Raw genomic sequence first — 11,049 nt, 5'->3', positions numbered from 1 at the left:
TTTTACTGTGGTCCACGCTCACCTTGGACCCAAGAGAGTAGTTCGAATAACAATGTTCTCCTGTTTGTGGGGCGCTTGGCGCTGTCCCAGGACCTGCTAGTAGGGGTGTGGGCTCCGATCTTCGCTGGGACAGTGTGAAGGTCCAGCAGAGCGCCCAAGGCTTCAACGGCACTGCCCAGCGAAGACAGGCCACCCAGGGGCAACGGTATATCGGCGTCAGCCTTTGGCTAGAGGAGTGGGGGAGGGGAGAGGCAGGTCAGAGTCAGGTAGCCAATCTCTGGATACAGTTCACAGGAAAAGGAGCCCTGGCGTTTTTCAAATGATTAGGACCGTGAGATAATAAACCTTCTTTCAGCTCCTACTTTCAGATGAGAGGCTGGTCACAGAGGCTGGGGGCAGTCTGTTAAGGGTGAGGTGACCAGTTTGGGGCGGGGGTGGGCAGTGAAGGATGAGGATCAAATGATTTTGGCAGTCAGTGACAAGCAACAACGATCCTTTCAACATGAACTGCCCCCACCCTCCTCCCACCCCCGCATCATGTCCACCTCAAAGAAACAGTGGACAGGGTGTACTTTCCAAAATACTGCCATTTAATGCTGAAAAACACAAATGCTAGAGGCCCAGAGCAGCTCATGTGACTGGATCGCCTGCAACCTGCCTTGGGCCCCAGGAGAACCCTGCAAGGTCAGGCTCCTCCCTGCTCCGCCTGGAGAGCTTCCTTATCAGCCTCAGTTGGAGCTGCTGACTCTGCTCAAAGAGCAAGATTTCTGCTTTGAAAGCAAATGCAGCAGCCTGAGAAATGGGCAGTACATACCTTACACACCCCTCTCCTGGTCCCTGGTGTACAGAGCCGGAGAAAAGGTGTCTCTAGGACATAATCTGCACAGCTCCTGACCTCTTCCCAGGGCTGAGCTCAGGGCTTGGGGAGACCTGTGACCTTGGCTCCACAGAAACTCCTTGCAGCCCCTCTCCCCGCCCAGATCTTACCAGCCGGACCTTGTTTTGCATACAATGCATTGATTTACCTGAAAATGGATGACCTCTCACTCCCTAACCTGGCTCAGTGAGAAGGGAGATAAAGCAGTTTGGGCTCTAAGGTTGGTCTGTCTGTCTGAGAAGAAAAGGAATGAGGGAGGTCAGGGAGGAGGCACTTGGGTTTGGGGGTTGCACAATGGCGTGAGGTTTGCTCACTTCTGCCTCCTGCCTACGCCAGGGTCAGGGTTTTTTCTGCTTTGTCTTTATTGGGCTCTTTTGTCCAGTAGAAGCACTACAGCTGCTTGAAGAAGTAGCCTGTGGGCTGCATACCTGCCAAAGGGTTGGGACCAGAATAACCTTTTCCTGTCTATATAACCTTAGGTGTCTGGAGACACAGATGGAAAGGTAGAAAGATAAGGCCAGGGATTCAGGGAGGAGGGGCTCCTCTGGGATCTGAGGTTCAGAGAACAGGAACCAGGTGTTTCCAGGTGACTTCATGTGTTTGTGGGCTGGAGGAAAAGGGGTACACCTCCCAGAAGGGGGGCCAGGAAGCCCAGAGGTAGCCAAACAGATAGACCTAATCTCTGTTACTCCTCTCCCATCTCCCCACAGGGAGCCAGGTCCCTGGCCTAATCTCCACATCTCTTATCTTCTAGAGGCTTTGGTGTGACTCCCAGCACAAGGGCTCTGTTTTATTGGGGAAGATTGCTCTCTGGGGAGCTGGAGGAAATGAAGGCCTGAGTTTGCTCAGCCTCTTGCCAGCTGAAGGATTGGGGTGGGGGGGTGGTGTCACGACTTGCCCTTATGCCCCAAAAGTGCATCAGTGCCCCCTGGTGCTGAGCTGGAGGAATACCACCCTCATGGTGGTCAGGAAGGAGGCCCAGGCCCCTAAGTCCTAGTACTAGAAGGCCAAAGGACCACCACCAGTTCTCTGGCTTGGTTTTTCTGGTGCCCTTTTGATTAACTTATGTATCATTAAAATGAAAGATAAATATTTCGCCCTCCCCTGTGGACGCAGGGAAGCTCCAGGAGCTAGGGGAGGGGCAGGAGTCCAGAGGGGCTGTGCACTGGGTCCCCCAACTCTCTCCCCGCTGGCTCAGCCGCTCAGAAGAAGCCAGGTCTGGAGGGGGCGGGGGGAAGCAGCATCCTCGGGGGCCTCTGGAGCTTCCTCTCAGACCCTTGGGATTCACAAGAAGGAGCAGCAGCCGGGCTGCTTCTTCTGGGACTCCACGTAGTCTCGGATCTGGAAGCTGGGTTCATCGGCCTGCCGCCTGGCTCTGTATTTCAGCTCCCTTGAAGAGGAAGAAGAGGGCCGGGCCGCCGGTGGGGAGCTGAGCCTTGTCCCAGTCCCACGGCCTCCGAACGCAGACTGTAGATGGGCCCCGGGACTGGGCGAGGGGCCAGGCCGCACTGGATCCCAGATGGCGCCACCCTGCCCTGCATGCTCCCCTTCCCGGCTCAGCACTCACTTGGCAATGGCCAGAAAGGCTAGCTCCACATTCATGCCCGTCTTGGCACTGGTCTCCATGAAGGGAACTCCATATTCCTGCCAGGGGGAAGAGCGTGCTCCATGGCCAGTCTTGGGCTGCCCCCATCCCTCCCCTCCCGCCCCCCCGGCCAGTCACTTACCCTGGCCAGCATCTCTCCGTCCTCTGAGCGGATCACCCTTTCACTGCTCACATCTGCCTGTCAAGCCCAGGTGGGTCACTCTGGGGGAAGGATGCCTTGACCCCAACCAAGCCGGCCCCGCTCTCTGCGCTGGGAGCAGGGACCTCCCGCCCTCTGCTGGTGGCCTGCGGGACTGCAGGTGGTCTGATCCACCGGGGGCCAGGACCCCTCCTCAGGTTCTTAGCTCCCAGCAGGGGGATATCACCCCAACTTAGGGAGATGGTGGATAACTCCGCTTGGCAAAGGAGTGGTGACCAGCCTCGGAGGGATGGTGGTAGTTGAGGTTAACCTTCTCCCATCTCAGCTCTTCATCCATTTACCTAGTCCCTAGGATCTAAGGGCGGATGAGTAGCTAGCTGGGTATTTCTTGCTGCTGCTGCTGCTAAGTCGCATCAGTCATGTCCAACTCTGTGCGACCCCATAGACGGCAGCCCACCAGGCTCCTCCGTCCCTGGGATTCTCCAGGCAAGAACACTGGAATGGGTTGCCATTTCCTTCTCCAATGCATGAAAGTGAAAAGTGAAAGTGAAGTCACTCAGTCGCATCCGACTCTTAGCGACCCCATGGACTGCAGCCTACCAGGATCCTCCGTCCATGGGATTTTCCAGGCAAGAGTACTGGAGTGGGTCGCCAGTGCCTTCTCCGGGGCATTCCTTGACTTCTCAGAAAACATCTATACCCTTCCCTGCAGGGGGCCAATTCCAAAGATTTAAGAGGGCAGGTGAGATGGGCAGAAGCCTGCAGATAGGTCTGATCTCTGAACTGGAGGCTGGAAACGGTCCTTTGCTGGCAGGATGTCCAGCAATTACTCTGGTGGCTGTGGGGGAGGGTGGGCTGACCCTGCCCTGGAGCCACTTACCTTGTTGCCCAGGAGCATGATCACCACATCCCTCTGGGCGTACTCGTGAATCTCAGTGAGCCAGGCCTGTGGGAGAGGGCGCGCTGAGCCCCAGCCATTCTCCTCCTTCTCCCAGACTTCCCTGCTTCTCCCCTCTGGATCCTCCTGGGCTACTCACTGCCCCCGATCACTGAACATGATACCCCGGGCCTTCTCTCTCCTGCATCTTTGCTCGGGCCTCTCTCCAGTCCTGAATAGCTCTAAACCCCTTACAGTGTACCTCTCAGTTCTATGGAAGATAGAGGAGGCACAGGCTTTATGTTCTAGATCGGCTCTAGTCACCAGCAGTCTCCTTGAATGCCCCGTAGAGGATTCTAAGGCCACGTAAGGGTTCGGTGATCAAAAATACTGTGATCGATTAGAGATGTCTGCCATGCCCATGGGGCTGGAGGAGGCAGTAGGGATGCCATGGGTTCCATCCAGTTGGTAAGCTGTTTTATCTCTATATGTCTGGTTTCCCCGGTTTGCTTGCCAACCTCTTGAGGTCAGGGAGCATGTGAAACCTTCACCATGCTTGTGCCCAGAGTCAGTGCTTATATTTATTGAATTATTGTCTCAACTACTGGCTAGTTTGCTTGTGAGGACAGATCCACTTATTTTGTCTGTCTGAGTCACTTTCTAGAAACTTGGGCTGCGTACACGGTAGACTTTTTCTGCCTGGGCTCTCCCCTTGAGCTCTTGTCCAGGGTGGAGCTGGGGACTTCCTGAACATTCTGTCATGAAGTGGACTTATGAATCACAGGCAGGGATAAACGAGTGGTACACAGCCTGCTTGGCCTTCATGCCCACATGCCAATCAGCTACCCATGAGAAGTTTATTACTTCTGAGTCACAGCTCGGGTGTTTTTAGCGAGGCAGCAGTATTCCAGGCTCCACCCATTCCCACAGAGCAGGAAGCGGTCCTGCCCTGCTGGCTCCCGAGAGTGGCGAGTGATGGGTAGGGAGAACCTACCCGGATGTTGTCGAAGGAAGATTTGTTGGTGATGTCGTACAGCAGGAGCAAGGCTGGAGGGGGAGAGAGAGGTCACACGGGGTGGGGGGACTTGGGGCAGAAGGGTGACTGTTACAAGTGGACTGGGGGGAGCGGTGGAGTGCCGGAGGCCCTTACCCTGGGCGTCTCGGTAATAAGCGTGGGTGACGCTGCGGAACCGCTCCTGCCCTGCGGTGTCCCAGATCTAGGGAAGGAAGGACAAACAGTCAGAAGGGGGCAGGCACTGTGCTGGGCAGAGAAATCCCTTGTTGTGGTACGCGGGGTGGGAGGTGAGAGGTTTCTTTCTTTGGTTTTTCACGGGCCTGTGAGTGCCTGGTGACGTCCCAGATGGTGGTAGTTAACGAGTTAATGTTCTCCAGCTCATCTGATGCTGCTGCCCTGAGTGGTGAAGCCCAGGGATTAGGGGTGTCCAGCCTCCTAGAGCATGTGAGGCCCGTGACACTGCGGAGGATTTGCAGCAAGCCTAAGCTTGTCTGAAGGCACTTGGAGCTGCTGCCTTTAACAGAAGAGAGGGGCCTGGGAACGGCTTTCTCTGCAGACATCAAACAAACAAAAGCGTTTCCTCTCCTGGGCCCCACAGGAAATTACCCCAGGCTGAGGGGAGGGCCGCAGGCCTCCTGTGGGTGGGTGAAGAGCCTGGGCAGGCGCCCCCATCCTTGAACTGCCCCCCCTCCACCCCAGCCCTCCCAGCCGCTGGTCTCACCTGCAGTTTCACCCTCACACCATCCACGGTCACCACCTTGTTCTGAAAGAGAGAAGGGCAGAGGGAGAGGTGGGTGCAGAGGGCGGGGGATGCGGCTTGGCTTCTGCGTCCTGCTGAATCCCGCACAACGGCAGGCATCCTGTCTGGCTGCTCCCCCAGGGTGCCAGGGCATCTGACAAGCCCGGGAGATGTCTCCAGCCAGATCGCCCCATCGGGGCGGTGGGACTCTGTCCCCAGGCAGCCCGACTTCAGAGCCCTCTCTTCTGTGGAGTCCGTCTGTCCTTCTCACAACACACCAAAGCAAGCAGCCTGAGAACGTACCCGGCCCCACCCCCCAGGGCTCAGCAGGGCACACAGGCTGAGCCCTGGGGGGTGGGGGGGGTGTCCCGCCTCTTCCCTGCTTCTGTCTGCCTCTCCCAGGGCTCAGCCTCAGCACTGCAAAGTAGCTCTTGGAGATGAGGTGCCCACCAGCATCTCGGAGACCTCAGCAGGTGGGTCTGCAGGGCTGTCTTTGCCCTGGTCGCCCACTGGTTCTCCCGCTAGGTGAAGCTTCCCCTCCCACTGGGAGGAGGCACCCGGCCTCTGAGAGCCCCACTCCCAGGGTTAGGCCTGTGCCCTCCTGGCCCCTGGGGCTGTGCAGCCCTCAGAGCACTTGGCAACCCCGACGCCAATCTGTTGATGCCAACCCAAGATGGGTTCCTCCCGGTGAGGGGGCGGGATGCTGGCCACTGCTCTCTCCCCGCAGGACCAGTCCAGCTCCTCAACCTCGTGCCCTGCGGTGCTGCCCTGAGCTCCAGAAAGACTGGGTGACCTCACGTCTTGCCCGATGGACCAGCTCACACCGTGGGGTGTGTCTGCCCTGCTCAGGGGCAGGATTTTAAGACGCAGTCTCTCATTTCTCATTCTGTAGGGGGGGCAAGGAGCCCCACAAGCCCAGACTCCTCTAACCTGGCCATCTCTAGGGCCCCTAGGGGAGCACCCTGGTGCCCCAGGGTGAGCCACTGCAGACCTGAGGGGTCAGCGCAGGGAGGAGAGGACAGCCCCCCCGTGCCTGAAGCTGTGACCCCTGGTTCACCGCTGGGAGGAGGAGCCTGCAGCCACCTCACCCTGAAGTCTATGCCGACGGTGGCTATGAAGGTCCCGGACAGGAAGGCCCCATCTCTGAATCGGATGAGGAAACAGGTTTTGCCGACGCCTGAGTCTCCCAGAAGCATCACCTAGGAGATGGGGGCAGAGGCAGTTAATGGGGCGCTGGGGCGAGATTCTGGGCTTCCAGGGAAGGCCAGGGAAGGATGCTGAGCTCCGAGCGGGCACCTGCTTCTGCAAAGCCTGCCGCCTCCTGCTCTCCTCCACTCTCCTGAGCTCCCGTTGGCCTCGCAGCCGCTCCCTCGGACCCTCCTGTCCTCATCTGGTTTCTGGGACCCCTGAGTTGAGACCCCAGAACCAAGAGGTCCACAAATGTGCTCCATGGCCCCAAGAACAATCACATTTCGTGTGTCTAGACTCTGCCCCCCTTGGCCCCCCGCCATACCATGCTGGGATCCTGTCCTTTGCTGTGTGTTCCACGCCTGCGTGCACACATGGGTGGGGCCACGGTGCCAGAAAGAGAAGCATTAATATTTCAGCCAGGGATTTCCACCCAAGGGAGGGTATCAGGATCTGAGGAGGGTAGGCCTCTGTCAGTTGCCAAGGCATAATCTAAAATTGCTCGTGTTCCAGTGTTTTATTTTTGGTCACCTTTATTTAGAAGTTCCTAATGACATTTTCTGTTTGTAAAAGCCTTGCGTGAATTAGGGAAGGCTGAAATTTATACTAAGGTGGAGAGACATTTAGCCTGAAATGCTTTCCACAGTAACCTCCCAAGTGGGACAAATGGCTTGCAGATTAGCATGGGGGGGGTGGCAAGAGGTAGTGTGTGTGGGTGTGTGTCTGTCCCTTTACTGTCTGGCCAGTCTCCGCTCCTCTCCTCTGGGGATGGGGTAGAGTGGGGATGGGGAGGCGGCCCCTCTCTCCTGTCACTCCTCAAACTCAGAGAACAGGGGTTGAGACCTAAAGCTGGAATTTTTTCCAACTGGCTGAATAGATGCTTAATGGGTGGAGCAGGGACTAAGGTTTGAGTTCTTTTGGGGGCCTTGACCTTGACCATGGAACCCAAAGGCTTTCCTGCTGTGACCATGGGGTATGGGATTAGCTAACCTGGTGACAGATGGGCAGTTGAGCCAAAGGTGCATGAAGGCTGGGGTCCCGGCTTGTATGTGGGTGACTGGAGGACTTTGGGAAGATCCCTTAACCTTTCTGTGGCAGTTCCCACAGTGGTTAGAAGGAAGGATGGATGATTTCTTGGAGTCCTTTCTAGAGTCTGTTAATGGCTAGGGTCAAAAATGTTGGCATGAACCACCTGAGATTCTGGAAGAGTGGCCCAGGGGTGGGGGCTGCCTGCCTGCAGCCTCATCCTCTCTAATCCTTCGCAAGGAGCTTCCACCAGGCTCCTCCTAGACCATCCAGGACTCAGTCTCCTTGGCAGGCCTCGGGCATGAAGGGGGCTGGGGCCAACTCTCCACAAAAGCCCACTTGGCCCAAGGGACAGATGGTGGGCTGGGGGCTGGGGAGCTCTCTGGAGCCTGCATGGCTCCCTGGTTCCTGGGTACCAGTACCCAATGGGGCAGGAGGGAGAGAGGGAGGGAAGGGAAGCACCTGTGTGCTTTAGAGATCACAGCTGCCTTGAGCAAGCGATGCCAGCCACCCACCCAGCCAGGCAAGTCCACCAAACACAAACAGTTGCCCAGCCTTGCCACCTCCTAGGCAAACACCCAGCTGGCTTGTCAAGCAAGGAGGTCAGGCAGTGCCCTGTGGCCCAAGACTGGTTCTCAGTGGCTCCCCCTCCCCTGAAGACACTGGGGGCCCATTTCCTGCCTGCAGCCCGCACTGGGACGCCTATCTCAACGGCTCAGGGAGGGTGACTTGCGGACTAGCTTCCTCTGAAAGAAGGGGGGCGGGGTGGAGGGAAGAAAGCAAAGCACAGAGAAAGGCAGGTCTTCTTCAAGGTCATGTCGTAGGAGACGGGCCGGCCCCCTCATCTCTCCCCGACCCTACGGAGGAAGAGTGGAGGCTCCGGGCTCCCTCTTTCAGATATCCCGGTACCTGTCTGCTCCCAGGGTGCAGAGGAAGGGCAGGCAGCTCAGTGTCCAACAGCAGCCCCACCTCCTTCGTCCAGGGCCACCCGCAGAGGGAAGCAGGCCCAGAGAGCTGACTTAAACTCTCCCAGGTGGGGTACTAGTGTCTAACCAATCCGATCATTCTCAGGGTCTAAAAAATTCCCAGGTGAGTCTACTGTTCTGGCTAGCAACATCCTCCCAGAAGAAGGCGTGGGCAGCTGGCTGCAGGGGTGGGAGGGGAAGGGATGCTCCTGGGAGCAGCTGGGGTCCTAGTCCACCCTGGGAGAAAGGCATTAAAGCGCAAGTTCCCCCCGCCGTCAGGGGGCGTCCCTTCAGAGTCTTTCCCAGCGCTTGGGGTGCCTGTGCCCTGGGAGAGTTGTGGGCTCAGGGGTTAGCGAGAAGCACGGGGTTCCCCGGGGCTCGCACTGGCCGAAGTGAGGCAGAGGGAAATGGGGCTGGGGTCCTCAAGGGGTGGGGAGTCACTCAGTACTTCCTATGCTCCTCTCCCCTCTCCCAGATCCCTGGACGTTGACATGGGCCTGGGCCCTGTCTCGACCCTCCCCCCGTTTACGCTGGGAAGATCTGGCTGCTTGCGGGGGGGTGGGATGGGTCCAGCGCAGACCCAGCCAGAGAGGGGCTGGGGCGGGGAGGGTCTCGGAGCGAAGGGCGCGGGGAGGGGCGGTCCCCAGAGCCGGCCCCGGAGTCCCCAGCGCTGGGCGCGGGGCCCACCCACCTTGCCCGTGAGATCGTGGCTCGGACCGCAGGGTGGGGAGCGCTCGGGGGCCTCGCCATCCCGGGTGGCCGCGGCGCCAGGCGTGCCCGTCATGTCCCTGGACCAGAGGTGAGCTGGGGCCGGCGGCGGCCGAGGGACAGGCAGGAACCGCCCCGCTTGAAGCTCCGCCCGCTCCTTCTCCCCTCCACCGCCCCGGGCCGGGACCCCGACAGGCTCCTCCCTCTGTTCCGCCACCTGAACGACACTGGCGGGGAGCTGGCTGTCCCGCGGGGGCGCGCAGGACCGCAGAGTCAGCTCTCGAGGGGGCAGGCAGGCCCCTAGAGCCGCACCGATCGGAGGGCGTAGGCCAAATCCAGCCTAGGACCGGTCCCCAAGGCCGCCAGCTGCCGGGATTAGGGCCCCACGGGGAGCTGTCCCTGGGGACCCCGCCTTCTGGGGAAGGTCTGGCATCACTGGGACCCGCGGGCCGGCGCCCGGGTTGCTGCTGCCCAGCGCGGCCAGCAGGCGACGCCCGAGCTCTATCCGCCCCGCGGTCCACAGGTGGCTGGCTGGGGTGGGCTGGGGGCGGGGTCCGGGGAGCCTGGAAACGGCCCTGGGCCGCGCGGCTCAGGGTTCGAGAGCACGCCTGCGTTCTGAGCGCAGCTCACAGGCAGTTTCGCTTTTGCTAACGCGCCCTAGCTCGACGTCATTCGAATGTAATTGTGTTTACCGACCGGTGGGTATTCACTCTGCAGCACACTTGCTTGGGCCCCCGGCCGGTGCTTGGACTTTGACACTTCCCCGTCCCCCCCTGACCTCTTGGGCTGTGCCCAGAGTGTCCCCTACCGGCAGAGCCTTCCCAGGCGGGCTTCCCGGCACACTTCCCAATCCAGGTGCTCCTCAAGGCAGGATTAGCCTTATCCACGTGTGGCCCTCCCCTCTGGCACCTAGTAGGGCTTAAAGTCTGGTACCAAATGAATTCATAAAGCTGTGAATCAGTTTGAGCTGAGTCTCCAGGACTTCCCAGGAACCCCGCTGCTCCTGTTGACAGAGACTAAGAGTGTGTCCAAGAGGTGGTTCAGAGCAGAGTTCAGGGGCCCTGGCCTGGGTTAACCATTCAATTCAGTTCAGTTCAGCCATTTAGTCGTGTCTGACTCTTTGCGACCCCGTGGACCGCAGCAGGCCGGGCTTCCCTGTCCATCACCAACTCCCAGAGCTTACTCAAACTCATGTCCATCAAGTCAGTGATGCCATCCCATCATTCAGTTACCTGATCCCAAATCCTACATAAGTGCAGTCAGGTTCCCACGGAACAGGGTGGGTACATTATAGAGGGACTGGATGAGGGGCCTGTAGAGGGGTATGGGCCCTGCACCTCTTTACTGAGGTATTGGGGGTGAGGGGCAAGTGGCAGGCCTGGCTTACAGGCGACCATAAGCCTCGTGGGGACTGCGTGTATACCCGCCTCCTGCCCTGTAACTTTAGGCATCACCTGGAGCTATTTTCCATGGAGCATTGTTATTGGTTTTTTTTTTTTTTTTTGGCCTCAAAGTGAGGCATGTGGGATCTTAGTTCCCTGACCAGGGATCGAACCCACACCCCTTGCTTTAGAAGCGCGGAGTCCTAACCACTGCACCACCAGGGAAGTCCCAGGAGCCATCTTCCGGAAGTGGGTGTGCCACAACCTCATACCACATAGGGAGGGACTTGAGCAGGGAGGGCACAGAGCCCCGCCCATGTCCCCTCTCGCCTGCTATTTGGGTGTCACAGGCTCTGGTCGCAAAAAACGCCCCAGTCCATTCAGTGTCCTGGGTTCTGTGCTTCTGAGGGCTCACACAGGAACCCTGCAGGCAAGAGGGTTTCAGCCCAAGAGGGTGATGACTGAGGAGGAAGAAGAGAGGGGATGTGGTCTGGTCCTTTCTGGCATTCCTCTGCCAACCAGGCTGA

At 58.6% G+C, this 11,049-nt stretch overlaps 1 protein-coding gene across 7 annotated transcripts in view; it reads right to left on the bottom strand.

Moving 5' to 3' along the window:
• Positions 1–569: 569 nt before the first annotated feature.
• The window catches only part of RAB37 (RAB37, member RAS oncogene family), a 65,858-nt gene continuing 55,378 nt past the window's right edge, over positions 570–11,049 (bottom strand). The window contains exons 1-12 of one of the 7 annotated variants that reach the window (XM_081575125.1): positions 8,377–9,150; positions 7,432–7,604; positions 6,767–6,803; positions 6,550–6,659; positions 6,342–6,452; positions 5,236–5,277; positions 4,650–4,716; positions 4,494–4,546; positions 3,503–3,568; positions 2,605–2,661; positions 2,445–2,521; positions 570–2,267 (exon numbers count right to left, since the gene is read on the bottom strand). In XM_081575125.1, the coding sequence (XP_081431251.1) occupies positions 2,162–2,267; positions 2,445–2,521; positions 2,605–2,661; positions 3,503–3,568; positions 4,494–4,546; positions 4,650–4,716; positions 5,236–5,277; positions 6,342–6,449 (576 nt within the window). In that variant the 5' untranslated portion in view covers positions 6,450–6,452; positions 6,550–6,659; positions 6,767–6,803; positions 7,432–7,604; positions 8,377–9,150 and the 3' untranslated portion in view covers positions 570–2,161. Of the gene's footprint in view, positions 2,268–2,444; positions 2,522–2,604; positions 2,662–3,502; positions 3,569–4,493; positions 4,547–4,649; positions 4,717–4,834; positions 5,278–6,341; positions 6,453–6,549; positions 6,660–6,766; positions 6,804–7,431; positions 7,605–8,376; positions 9,278–9,357; positions 9,660–11,049 lie in introns of those variants that run through there. The other 6 variants (XM_081575124.1, XM_081575123.1, XM_081575121.1 and 3 more) reach the window with 6 other exon arrangements.

Source organism: Giraffa tippelskirchi, chromosome 3 (assembly GCF_054371585.1).
Source record: "Giraffa tippelskirchi isolate mGirTip1 chromosome 3, T2T-mGirTip1v1.2.pri, whole genome shotgun sequence".
Taxonomy (NCBI): domain Eukaryota; kingdom Metazoa; phylum Chordata; class Mammalia; order Artiodactyla; family Giraffidae; genus Giraffa; species Giraffa tippelskirchi.
This window is presented reverse-complemented; position numbering and strand designations above follow the sequence as displayed.